This window comes from Dipodomys ordii, unplaced genomic scaffold (assembly GCF_000151885.1).
Source record: "Dipodomys ordii isolate 6190 unplaced genomic scaffold, Dord_2.0 Scaffold8, whole genome shotgun sequence".
In the NCBI taxonomy this organism is placed as follows: domain Eukaryota; kingdom Metazoa; phylum Chordata; class Mammalia; order Rodentia; family Heteromyidae; genus Dipodomys; species Dipodomys ordii.
The window spans coordinates 10,670,840-10,684,921 of NW_012267224.1; the positions used below are offsets into that span (position 1 = coordinate 10,670,840).

General features: G+C 39.0%; 1 protein-coding gene across 3 annotated transcripts in view; it reads left to right on the forward strand.

Annotated features, from left to right (window-relative positions):
* The window catches only part of Rbpj (recombination signal binding protein for immunoglobulin kappa J region), a 69,121-nt gene that overhangs the window by 20,676 nt on the left and 34,363 nt on the right, over positions 1-14,082 (forward strand). For 2 of the 3 annotated variants that reach the window (XM_013009044.1, XM_013009045.1), the window contains exon 2: positions 396-578. The exons of the other annotated variant lie outside the window; for it this stretch is intronic. In XM_013009044.1, coding sequence (XP_012864498.1) covers positions 562-578 — 17 coding nt within the window. In that variant the 5' untranslated portion in view covers positions 396-561. The remainder of the gene's footprint in view (positions 1-395; positions 579-14,082) is intronic. 3 annotated transcript variants of the gene reach the window in all.

A 14,082-nucleotide genomic window follows, 5' to 3' on the forward strand; every position in this document is an offset into this window, starting at 1 on the left:
CAAGAGGACATTGTTTGAAGGAAATTCTGGCCAGTGTCTTCAGTGTATGGTAGAATCCAGCTTTCATTTAATCCATGTGGAATAGTTGTCATTTAGAGATGAACTGACACCTAGCAAGTTATTTACCTTTTTTGAGGAAAACAAAAACTGAATATATAATTGAGTCAGAGAGATTTGTGGGGCTTTACTAACTATTGAGATCTCTATAGTGAGGGCTAATGCTTGTACTTTTCATTCAGAGGATTCACATTTGAAATGGCAGTATTTCATAGCAGCAGTAGTAGCAGTAACAGCTTTGTTTTTCTTAGTCGTGGCAGCCAGTTAACACTGTACTAGTGGCTTAACAGACCAACACTTAAGTCCTTATTTTTTTTGTTTTTGTTTTTGTTTTTAAGTCATTGAAATTATGAGACTATCATTCAAATGGAAGCATTATAGTTCTTCGGAACCATTATGATCTCAAAAGAAAAGGAGAATGATACAGATATTCTGGCTGAGGTGTTTTGAGGTGCATCGAAGTGTTCCAAGCTGTGACTTACCTTAACATGTTCTTGAAGTACCATGGCGTGGATTAAAAGGTATGCTTTTAGAAATCTCCCAGTGACCCAAGGTCATGGATAGAATCAGCACTCATAATTCTGTACTTAGTTATTGCATATTTTGATACTCTAGTATTTAGATTGCAGAAATGATTATGAATTTATAGTAGGTTTTCTTTTGTTACTAAAACTTTATAATTGGCTTTTTTTCCTTTTTGAGATAAGGTTATAGGAGATGCAAGGGTAGATATTTTCCATAAGTTTTAATGGTAATGGGCTATAATGTCTTTTACCAAATAGTTCAGCCATGATTCAAGTGTTAGTCTGTATGTAATTATCTTTCTGCTTTACATCATAGACTAGCTTTTTTCTGTCATTTCATGGTAGTTTAAATAGGAAACATTTGGTTGCATTTTTAGTTGGATTCTTTGACCAAATAAAAACATTTCTAGGCATTTATAATACAGTTTTACTCTTTTTAAAGAAATTTTGCTTGGAGGAGAATGATTTTTAAATAAAAATATTATGACTTCTTTTCATATATATTCATATATGAATATGTGTTAATCATATACTTATAGTATGTAGTTTCACTGTTATTTGTTAGTAGTAATTTTGGGCTTCATAATACCTACTTAGCCACCAAAAATCTTTTAAGGTTTTTATGTTTATAAAATTGTATTTGTAATGTAATCAAAAGTATTTGATTATATTTGTACTAGGTGATTGCTACCAAGTTTTTATATTTTAAAGTTTTAAGTAGTTGTACAGAAGGGTTTCACTTTAACAAGTAAGCTTTAAAAAAAATGTGTTAGAAGGCTGGGTGCCGAGGTGGCTCATGCCTGTAATCCTAGCTACTCAGGAGGCTGAGAGCTGAGGATCACAGTTCAAAGCCAGCCCGGCTTTGTGGCTCAGGTGGTAGAGTGCTTGCCTTGAGCTGAAGAGCACAAGGACAGCACCCAGGCCCAGAGTTCAAACCCCATGACTGACCAAAAAAAAGTGTTACGAGTGAGACAACCCAGATATAAGTTGAATTTATTAATGTTATAAAGTTCAAAATTCTGTCATTTTCCTCCTCCTCCTCCTCCTCCTCCTCCTCCTCCTCCTCTTCCTCCTCTTCCTCCTCTTCCTCTTCTTCCTCTTCCTCCTCCTTCTTCCTCCTTCTCCTTCTCCTTCTCCTCCTTCTTTTTCTTCTGCTCTAATGCTGGCTTTTTTGTTAGTTAATTGGAGATAGAGTCTCACAAACTTTGAACTGTGATCCTCAGATCTCATACCTCCTGATTACAGGCATGAGCCACTAGTGCCTGACAGAATGCTTTATCCTTGAGAAAATGAATGGACATATGTTGGGAAGATAGAAAGGTTAAAGTCATGAGCTGAAAAATTGGCTAGAAATACACCGGTAAAGTCCATTATATTAACCAGGCTACCATATGCCATTAAAACAGTTAAATTTTTAATGGAGTTAAAGCTAAGAGAAAAATATTGAATATTAAAATATTATCTTCTTGGCTGGGAAGGTGGCTCAGTGGTAGAGCGCTTGCCTTGCATGCCTGAGGCCCTGGGTTCGATTCCTCAGCACCACATAAGCAAAAAGAAAAAAGCCGGAAATGGCGCTGTGGCTCAAGTGGTAGGGCACAAGCCTTGAGCTGAAGAGCTGAGGGACAGTGCTCAGGACCAGAGTTCAGGCCCCACAACCGGACCACCCCCCAAAAAAATATTATCTTCTAAGAAAGTCAGCTACTACTAGCCATGGCAGCCATTCATCTCAACCTAGAATGTTATGTGTGATGACATAATAGATTTTATCCTCCAAAAAAGAGTTCCTCAAACATATTTATTTCATGATAGCATTCAATGTGTTGTTTACAAGATATATTTCTCCGTATCATACTTAACTACTTCAGATTAATTTTTTTTTTCTGGAGTAGCATTGGGCCTTCATTTATTTTGTTTAAAATTTGCAGAGTATTTTGATACATAGGCAAACTTAGAAACTTCTTTTTTTTTTGCTGGTCCTGGAGCTTGAACTCTGGGCCTAGGCACTGTCCCTGATCTACTTTTCTCAAAGCTAGCACTTTATCACTTCAGCCATAGCACTACTTCCAGCTTTTTCTGAGTAGTTGACTGGAAATAAGAGTCTTATGGACTTTCCTGCCCTGGCTGGTTTCAAACCGACCTTTAGATCTCTCTCACTGGCACCTGGCTAGAAACAAACTTCTGTTCTTGGAAGAAGAACATGTTTCATTTTTTTATATTTACCATTTATTTTGTTATCTTGACAGGCTGTGAGAATGGTCTGGAAAAGAGTATAGACTTACATATGAAGTATGTGATAGCATAAGCATGTTATTATATAATTGTATAATATTATATATTTATATTATGTCATAATACAGTTATGAAGGACTGGGCATGTAGGTACCAAAAATTGATTTGACAGGGATAGTGATGACTATTAAGTTCCAAATCAGGATGCGCCAAGTTTAAGCTTTATTTTACGTTTGCCTACTGTGAGTCTTCCTCTTTCTTGTAGTAGAGTGTCTGTCCTCGCAGCTATGCGGGAGGCAAAGTGAGATTGCAATACTAGCTGGCCAAAACCTTGAGCCTCTTTTTGAAAAATAACTAAAACAAAAAGAGGCTCAAGTTATAGAGCATACCTACCTAAGTTCAAACTCCAGTACTGTTGCACATAGGCACACACTTGCACATGTGCACTAGTGCAGATATTGATTGAAATATTATGCGTGTGAGAGAGAGAGAGCATGAGAGAGAGAGAGAGAGAGAGCGCGCACACGAGCATGAGAGAGAGAAGAGAGAGCGAGCGAGAAATAGCACCCAAGCGCAAGCACGAGCATGAGTGTGAGCTGGTGGGGCTTGAACTCAGGGCTTGGGCTCTGTCCCTGAGCTCTTTTCACTCTCTACCACTTTGAGCCACAGCATTACTTCCAGTTTTCTGGTGGTTAATAAGCCTGAACTGGTTTTGAACTGTGATCCTCAGTTCTCAGCCTCCTGACTAGCTAGGATTATAAGTGTGAGGTAGGTGTGAGGTACCTGCATCCAACTAAAGATTTTTGTTGTTGTTGGTGGTGGTCATGGGGCTTGAATTCAGGGCCTGCCTAAGTGCTTCCCTGAGCTTTTTTGTTCAAGAGTAGCGCTCTGCCACTTTGAGCCACAGTACCACTGATGGAAATCGTTTTTGTTTTACCATAGACATAGGCTTCCTCAGAGATGAAATTAGTGTTAACATGGTGTTTTGCTTGTTAAAATAACCAGGATAGATTCCAGTGTATGGCTTCTAATAACATCACTTTTAAAAGTTCAGCTTCCATGTCTTGTTTTGATTTTTGTTTCATTTTTTTGTATGTGTCTACTTTGTTTGCCTTGGAAAATATATAAAGGTGCATCATTAGTAAGATACTTGAAGGTTTCTGTTTTTGTAAGGATTCTGGTGACATTTAAACTTTTTTTTTTTGGAATAGTGTCTATGCCTAGTATAATATCCTTATAACAAGAGATAATTTGTAGATCTATTGCAGATGGTCTGAGTTTCTGATGAGTGTTTTTTTTTTCCCAGTCGTGGGGCCTGAACCCTGGGCCTGGGTGCTGTCCCTGATCTCCTTTTGTTTAAGGCCAGCACACTGCAGCTATAGTGCCACTTCCAGCTTTTTCTGTGATTAATTGGAGATAAGAATCTCAGAGATTTTCCTTCCCAGGCTGGCTTTGAGCTTGATCTTCAGATCTCAGCCTCCTTGAAGAGCTAGAATTACAGGTGTGAGCCACCAGTGCCCAGCTGATAAGTATAGTTGTTTTTGGACAATGTTACTCCTTCCTTCATTTTCCTTAGTTTCTCCCTCCTATCTCTGCCCACAAGCTACATAGTTCATTTTTCACATAGTATATATACTGAATACCATGACTACATTTGTTCACTCTTCTTCCCTCCATTTCTGCACCCTCTGGTGAATATTTTTAAATACATAAGGCTTCATAATAGGGCATTGTCAGCATACAGATGTTTTAAGATTGTGTCTAATATACAGTTACTTCTTTGCTAAAAAGCAGTAAGAGAATGAAGACTGCTGGTAAATTGTTTCATAGGAACAGAATTTGTGTAATTGTTTTCTAAACTTAGGAGTTGAAAAAAATGCAAGAATCCTTTGGCAAAGAGGATAGCAAAAGATAATAAGCATAATTCATTTGTCTCGCCCGAAGTTCTTGGAAAGGATCAAGAAGATCTTATTTCCTTCTGATATATTCCTTAGAAGTTATATTTTGAATAATAGAAGATAAAGTAATAACCAGTCAGTCATGTGGATTTGGGGTATGGAAGAATTGAATTCCTTTATCATCTTTCCTTCTCCAAGGTCACCCCTCCCTCAACTGCCAGCTGTCCCTTGTCTTTTCCCAGATTTCTAATTCTTGATATTCTTTTCAGTAGCATCGTTTTGTTTTTCATAATTAAGAGCACTAAGTACTTCGTTCTTTATTTTCCTCTCTCTTCTGGTCCTGGACCTTGAACTCAGGGCCTGGATGCTTTCCCTGAATCTCTTTGTGATCAAAGGTAGTTAGTGCTCTACTACTGGAGCTACAGCCACTTTCCGCTTTCTGTGAATAGTTTATTGGAAATAAGAGTCAGGTAAGAGTCTCAGGCTGGCTTTGCAGTGATCCTCAAATCTCAGTCTCCTGAGTAGCTAGGATTACAGGTGTGAGCAACTGGTGCCCAGCTCATTTTTCTTTTTTTATTAAGTAGTTGTACAAAGGTCATGCTTCTTGTTCAAGGTGATTCCTTCCTTTGTTCTCCCTGATTTTTTTTTTTAATGCTCTTGTACTAGGGTTTGAGTTCAGGGCCCTAGTCCTATCCCTTAGCATTTTTGCTTAGAGCTGGCATTCTACCAATTGAGCCACAGCTCTAATTCTGCCATTCTGGTGGTTAATTAATTAGAGACAAGAGTCTTACAGACTTTCCTGCCAGGCTGCCTTCAACCCACAATTCTCAGATCTCTGCCTCCTGTGTAGCTAGGATTATAGACATGAGCCACCAGTGCCTGGCAAGAGTACTGATTCTTAATGTATTCCTTTTTAAATAGGATTTTTAGCATACTTTTGATTAAGAAAATCAGAATCCTCCAACCATGATTAGTCTAATTTTTAAAAATATCTTTAAAAAGATGTTTTGCTATCAAAATTGTGATGATGAAGGTAAATTACAATATTAAGATGGTAGTAGAAGCTAAATAACTAGATTGATGAAATGTGTATTAAATTTAGTTTATTAAGATTCCTTTATTGTTGATATTTCTGTGGAAAATTTACTTATACCTAAGAAATTGTAGTTTGGGTCAGGCAAGGGACAGAAGCAAGTATTATATGTACATAGCATTGATGAAGCCAGGTGCTGGTACCTCACCATGCCTGACTTCTGAGCTAAAAGACAGAAACCAAACAAAAATTTTGTGCCAGGTGCCTGTGGCTCATGCCTGTAACCCTAGCTTCTCAGGAGGTTGAGATCTGAGAATCAGAGCCAGCACAGGCAGGAAAGTCTAGACTCATCTCCAGCTGGCAGGAAAGTCTAGACTCATCTCCAGTTAGCCACACAAAACAGCTGGGAAGTAGAGCTGTGGTTCAGGTTGTAGTTGTAGTGTACAAGCCCTGAGCACAAAAACCCAGAGTTCCAGACACAGGACCTTCAAAAAAAAATTTTTCTTTTTGCCTTGCACAAATGTTTTCAAGACTCCTTCTCAACCCAGAGATGGGTGCAGTAAGATATGCATGTCATCTTAAAGTACTTGGGAGTCTGAGTTTGAAAGGCCTGGATTGATCCCAGGCACAAAAGTATTGGAGCCTCCATCACAAAAGAGGGAAGCTGAACATTGTAGTGTACACATATCAGCCCAACAAGGACAAACAGGAATTATAAAATAGGTGGATCATTCATGGTTCAGATGGTGTGCCCATGCATGTTGGCCATTGCTTGTAGATTTAGTTGATTTCTGTATCCCTGGCCCTCAGTATGTATTTGTCCAAGGAATTCACCTTTTTTTGGTGCCAGTGTTGGGGCTTGAACTCAGAGCTTGTCATGGCCTTTTCATTCATGGTTAGTGTTCTATTACTCCTTGCCTCCAGTTTTTGTTGGCTATTTGAAGATTACAAAGCTCTTGTATCTGCAGATTGGCATGGAACTTCAATCCTCAATATCTCAGCCTCCTTAGAAGATAGGATTACAAGCATGAACCACTAGCACTAGTCTTTTCTTTTTTTTTTTTGGATCCGGTTGTGGGGCCTGAACTCTGGGCCTGGGCGCTGTCCCTCAGCTCTTCAGCTCAAGGCTAGCGCTCTACCACTTGAGCTACAGCACCACTTCTGGCTTTTTTCTTTTTTCTTCTGTGGTGCTGAGGAATTGAACCCAGGGCCTCAGGCATGCAAGGCAAGCGCTCTACCTCTGAGCCAACTTCCCAGCCCTATACATTGACCTTTAATGAGAATTGTGCTTAAGGTGTTTCTCCACCCAGTGTTTCCCATTCATTAACCCTCATGAGCTCACCCACATTCCTATTTCACAGATGTGGATTCTAAAGCTATAGGATAGCTGAAAGCACAGAAGGGTGAGCATGGCATATACATATATGTGTTTAATTTGGTTTTGATTAAGACCTGGAACTGTTTAGAAGTAATTTACATAATAATTTACAGTGAGTAGGGAAAAGCCAATTGTGATCTATGCTCGTATTCCACAGAAAAAAAGTTCTGTATTCCAATGAAAGCATTTCTGTACTTGGGATTGACCAGATTTGATTTGCTAGGCAGTGGACAATTGCCCTTTTATGGCTTCTAGATCCTTCATTGCTCTTTTGTTTCTTTTTGCCTTGGTGGCTCTGACACTCCCTCAAGCAAGCTTTCTTAAACTTGTGTTGTTGTTCTCTTGGCTCCAGTTTTGTCTCTCTTCCTTTACTCTCTGTCCCTTCTTTGTACTGCCCAGCTCCTTTCTGTCCTTTCCCCTCCTTCCTCCCTCATTACTTGCAACTTGAACAAACAAAAGAATTCTCTCTGTATTCTGCCTATAAAAGAACAATAATGTGAACCTTGAATAAGGTCAACTTTTGAGTCATAGAACCAGGCAGGTCAAGTGAGAAGTGAAAGACAAATGAGGGTCAATGAGGAGGATGCTATGAAAATACAATAAATCTTAGATCCTTGGAGACTGTCCAGATTTAAAAGAGCTGACCCAGGACAAGTAGTATTTCTGTTTCAGAATAAAGACCTTATTGGTCTCCTGTTACTTACTACAGGCTGTGTTCACAGTGAAAACCTACCCCATACACATCTCAGCCCAGACCCTGTGCTTGGTCTGTATTAATAGAGTTATAATATAGTGGTCAGAACAATAGAATTAAGTCTTGAAAGCTATCAGAACCAAACTAAGTCATTGGTGAATGTCTTAGTCCATTTTGTTCCACTGTAACAGAATACCATAGGCTGTGTAATTTATGGAAAAAAGTTTATTTTTTTTATAATCCATAGGCTGAGAGGTCCAAGATGTTACCATTATATCTGGTAGATCTATCACTTCTTCCTTTCCTCCCTCTCCTCCCTCCCTCCCTTCCTGTCCACCTCCCCTTCTCTCTCTTAAAATAGAAATTTATTTAATGCTGGTACTAAATTCATAGCTTTGCACTCTAGCTTTCTTTCTTGCTCATTCATGGCTGCTGTTCTACCACTTGGGCCATGCTATCACTCTGCCTGGTAGATCTTTCTGCATCAAAACCCATGCTATACATCCCTGTGTAAAAAGTTGCCTGTATTGGAGGGTAAGAGGTGGTCAAACACGATATGACAGTACTCCAATCCCATAGTAACATTAATCCACCCATGAGCATAGAGCCCTTGTGACCTAAGCACCTCCCAACACTGTCAAAATGGGAATTACATTTCTTATGTGTGAAGTTTGGAGGATACATTCAAACCAAAATATAAAAGAACTTTTACTGCATTCTTCCTGTAAAAGAGCAATAAATAATGTGAATCTTGAATAAGGTCAACTTTGGAGTCACAGAACCAGGCAGGTCAAGTGAGAAGTGAGAGTTAAAAATTTAGTGAGCAAAGGGAATGGTGATTGTCAGTGGGTTAGGGGAAAAGTGGGTTTGGGGTAAGATTGCTTCTAATAAGATCTTGCCCTTCAACCTCTGTTCCTTTGTATGGTTTATCTCTTCTCAGAGCTCTTTGGCACCTGGGCTTACTCTTTTGGTCTAAGCAGGACATGAAGACAGACTGACAGGTTCTAATGGCTTAAATGCACTTTTGAAGAAAGTCAGTCTTTAAGCTCTGAATTGTCGTTAAATTTACTTCTTCTGATTGTTTTTGGACTTTATTATCACAGATGTACATTTGTTCACTAGCAACATAACAAAAGAGCATAGTTTCCAATTTATAATGAATGTATTTGGGGTTTTAACATGCAAGCAAAATGTAATTTTCCTAATTGATGTACAGATATTAAATGAAATATTTGGAAGTCTCATGTTTGGATCATTGTTATAATTTCATTTTACCTCTTGAGTATTTTCTCTTTTTAACTCAAGGTATCTATACTATTCTCTTTTACATGTTTTTATTTATTTATTTATTTATTTTTAAAACATGGCTTGGCTTTGAGGGATTTTTTTTTTTTTTTTGGTCGGTCAGTTGGCCTGGGCACTGTCCCTCAGCTCAAGGCTCAAGGCTAGTGTTCTAGCACTTGAGCCACAGCGCAGCTTCTGGATTTTTCTGCTTACGTGGTGCTGAGGAATCAAACCCAGGGCCTCATGCATGCAAGGCAAGCACTCTACCACTGAGCCACCTTCCCAGCCCTCTTTTACATGTTTTTAAAAATGAGTGTATCACCACTTTTCCCCCCCATAGTGACAGGCTACTTGGAAATAACTTAATTCAAAGGGGCCACTGGCTCATGGCTGTAATCCTAGCTATTCAGGAGGCCGAGCTCTGAGGATGTGGTTTGAAGCCAGCCCAGGCAGGAAGTCTATGATACTCTTATCTCCAGGTAACAACCCAAAAGCCGGGAGTAGACTTTGACTCATGCGGTAGAGTGCTAGCCTTGAGCAAAAAAGCTCAGGGGCCATACCCAGTCCCAGTATTAGTATTCATGTGTGCTAGCACATACGTGTGCACACATGCTTCTTTGTGAAAAAATTTTTAGCTGGGCGCCGGTGGCTCACGCCTGTAATCCTAGCTACTCAGGAGGCTGAGATCTGAGGATCACGATTCAAAGCCAGCCTGGGCAGGAAAGTGTGAGACTCTTATCTCCAATAAACCACTCAAACCAGAAATGGCACTGTGGCTCAAGTGGTAGAGTGCTCTCCTTGAGCTGAAGAGCTGAGGGACAGCGCCCAAGCCCAGAGTTCAAGCCCCCCAACCGACAAAAATTTTTTTTTTCTTGTAAAGATTCTGTACAAAGAGGTTACAGTGACATCAGTAAGATAATGAGTTCATTTCTTGTTCGGTATTGTTATTCCCTCCTTTGTTTTTCTCCCACTAGCCCTTCCTTCCCCTACCTCCCTCCTTCCCTCCTTCCCCCCAAAGTTGTAAGGTTCACTTCCAACATAGTGTCTTGTGAGTATCATTGTTGCAATGGGTCATCCTGTGTCCTTATTTCAGCACATTGTTCTTATAACTTTGAATCATAGTCTTTCCTTTGTGCATTTGGCCTTATGTTATCTCCATAAATACTCCGGTGTATCTGTTGTTTAAAAGGAAAATAATGACAGATCCACTGATGAATTTAAATATAAATGCCTCTCAACAACATAGGGATTATCTTGTGGTTAACCCTACATATTAAGATGAAAATACCTCAAGTTGGAAGTGATTATAGCTAGAGGCTGGTGGCTTATACCTGTAATCCTCGATATACTCCAAAGACTTGAGATCTGGAAGATCACTGCTGTAAACCAGTAGGGCAGAAAAGTCTGTGAGGCTTTATCTCCAAAGTAACCAGACAATCTACAAACCTGGCAAGCAAGCCAGCCTGAGACCTTCTAAGTTCAAACATTAGTACCTTTTTTTTTTTTTTTGCCAATTCTGGGGCTTGAACTCACAGCCTGCCCACTGTCCCTGAGCTTTTGCTCAAGGCTAGCACTCTACCACTTGAGCCACAATGCCACTTCCAGCTTTTTCTGCTTATGTGGTGCTGAGGAATCACATCGAAGGTTTCATGCATGCTAAGCAAGTGTACAGTGAGTACACTGTAAAGTCTTGGTTGGTTAGTCTCATGATCCCATAAGCTAACTCGAAGCTGTAGTTTACAGACACTGCCCAGGATCTCAAGAGAATATTACAGTATATTGCTAGCTAGAGAAAAGAAGAATGAGTCATTATACAGTTGAAAAAAAAATCTCACGTTGGACTATTATAAGCTGGGGACTACCTTACATTAAACTTTATAGCAGTATCATAGCTGCTTAAAAAGAGGCTGAGATCTGAGGGTCGCAGTTTTAAGCCAGCCCTAGCAGGAAAGCCAGGAACCCCCCCCCCCCCAAAAAAAAAAAGGACCAGAAATGGAGCTGTAGCGCACGTGGTAGAGCACTAGCCTTGAGCGCAAAAAACTGGACAGCATCCAGGACCAGAGTTTAAGCCCCAGGTCTGACAGAATAATAAAGATAAAAATAAATTGACCAGTCATAATTTGGTGGAAGCAAGGAGTGAAAAAAAACTTGATTAAACTAAGTCTATGCAGATTCATAGTCTTTTTCACTTAAAAATGTGCTTCAGTATTGTGATTTATGATTACAAACACTAAAGTCAGGAGACTATGACAGTCTTTACTACAATTTTAAGTCTTGTGTGCGGGAGTAGTCAGTTCCGGAAGGTATTGCCAAATTTCTGATAGTTACATGTGCTTATACATGTGTCTGTGTGTATATTATGCAACAAAGTATGGTTCCTGGATTGTGTTCTTATATCTTTAGAAAGTGGGTTTTCACTTTCTACTAAGCAAAAATATTTACTTTTTACCTTTTCAAACCTTATTGAATAGTTGAACAGTTGGGAAGATTTATAAAAGGTTTCTTTTCAGATTTTTTTTGACAACCTCCCATAGCAACCCAGATCTATGCTATGTCATAGAAAGTTTTAGAGTCCTTTTTTTTCCTAGCATAAGAGTTCATGTCTGTCATCCTGTTCACATTTGAGTGACCAGAAGAGAACTTGAGGTAAAATTCTATTTGAATGTAAAAATTCTACCTGGAAGTAGATTGTATGGAAAATCATAAACATGAAACTCCAAGTTACATTTCAAACCAAGGTTCCCAGTATGTGTTGCTAAGCAGGTTTCTTCTCTGATTAGGGAATAATAATACCTAATAAGATTGGTGGGGGTAGAGGCAAGCTTTCCTTGCAAAGTTTATTCTATAATGCCTGTCTCCTATCTGCTCTATAGATAGGGACTGTATTTCTTGTTTGTTGCTGTGGTAGTCCATGTCAAGTGCCTGATACAGTAACTACTAAACAGCCACTTAAATGAGGGTGGAATGATTAAAGTGAAAAAAGGAACTAGAACCTGGCAGGCAAACACATTAACACCATTCTATACTCTCTTGTGTCAGTTTTAGGTGAAATAGGCAAAGGAAGCCAGTTTTTAAAAATAATCAATTGAAATATTCTGAATTCTTGCATGTTTACACAACATTGAATAGTTAATGAGTTTTACTTTAAAAATATGCTATGTGGGGCTAGGAAGGTAGCTCAGTAGTAGAGTGCTTGCCTTGCATGCATGAGGCTCTGGGTTCAATTCCTCAGTACCACATAAGCAGAAAAAAACAGAATTGGCACTGTGGCTCAAGTGGTAGAGTGCTAACCTTGAGCTGAGGGACAGTGCCAGGCCCAGAGTTCAAGCCCCATTACCAACTCCTCCCCCACCCCCCCAAAAATATGGTTTGCCAAAGAAAGAACCACAATTGGTCCTCATTTTCTGCCTAGTAATATGAATGAGAGAAGATTATTAGAATGGCTGGACTCAGATTTAGATGGAAAAGAGGTCCAATGGTGTAGGACTTAAATTTAACTTACTATTTGACTATTCTTATAATATTTCATTTAATATAAAGTACATATCCTGGAATGCTAGAGCTGAGGACTAGAAATTGCCAGCTTCTAAACTTCCATGTTAAAAGGAAATTTGAGGACAATAGGAATTAAGTTCAGGAAAGGACTTTTGTTTACCCTCAGTCCAAGCAAGCATTAAAAGCCTTAACGTTTTGTAAGCACATGTACATGTATACGCATATACATTTCTAAATTAAAATAATATACCTTATGGAAATTATATAGGTGCAATAGAACTTATTTTCACCAAGTAAGTATTCATACGTGACTATCACAGAAACTAGCTCTCCCCAGAGGCCTTTCTTAACCACTTTTTTCGTTGGCTTGAGCTCAGGGCCTGGGTGCTCTTCCTGTGCTTTTGCTCTACCACTTTGAGCCACAACTCCACTTCCAGTTTTCTGGTGGTTATTTGGAGCTAACAGTCTCACACTCTTTCCTGCTTGGGTTGGCTTTGGACCATAATCATCAGATCTCAGCCTCCTGAATAGTTAAAATTACAGGTATGAGCTACCAGCACCTAGCTCTTAGCCACTTCTTGAAGATAACCATGTTCTGTTCAACAACAAATATTTTTGCCCATTTTGATTTTTTGATGTAACTTATTGCCTTTTAAACCTGTTCTCTTTGGAATTTTATCACTACTAATAACCTAGAATCAACAACATATACTTTAAACTGTTACAGTGGTCTAGCATTATTGATATTCTTTCAAGTGTACTTTTGTTAAGGGAAAATTATGGATCTTTATGAACTGTCTAATCAGATGTAATTTTGCCTACAAAACTTGGATTATTTGCTCTTTTATGCTCTTCATTTAAAGCTACTTTTCTATATTTTAATGAAAATACTAACATTCAGAAATAGATATTCATTGCTTATAAATTATGAACTCATACACAGTGTCATTACTTGCATTTAATTTTGAACAGGGTCCTAAGATTTTTATTACCAAAATTAATAATCTTGTGGAACACCACAAATACGGTATAGAAATCATAATTCAAATAAACTTTCACATTCTGTAAGTGTTTATGAACAAATCACGTAGCTGTTTATAAATCAACCCCTTCGTTCTTTATTCAAGTGCCATGCTTTCATGTTTCAAGACAGTCATACTTTCCTATTTGAGGAAATAAGAGGCTAGCACATGACCATAGATTTTGCACATACTCTGTGTCCCGACCCACAGGACTTCAACGAGGGCGGTGAACCTAAGCCAGAAGGAATGAAGGGACAAGAGACACGAAGAATGACAGCAAGACAAGGATTCTGATCAAGCTGCCAATTTTTATTTTTCACACAAGGGTATTTATATGCTTGGAATAAGGAAGCTTTTTCATTGGCTGAAGCAGCTGCAGGGTGCTTGCTTAGGGCAAGGTGAAAAGGTGGTCATTACTTAGGGCAGGGTGAGAAGGTGAAACAGCCTCAAGATGTTCCAGTGAGATAG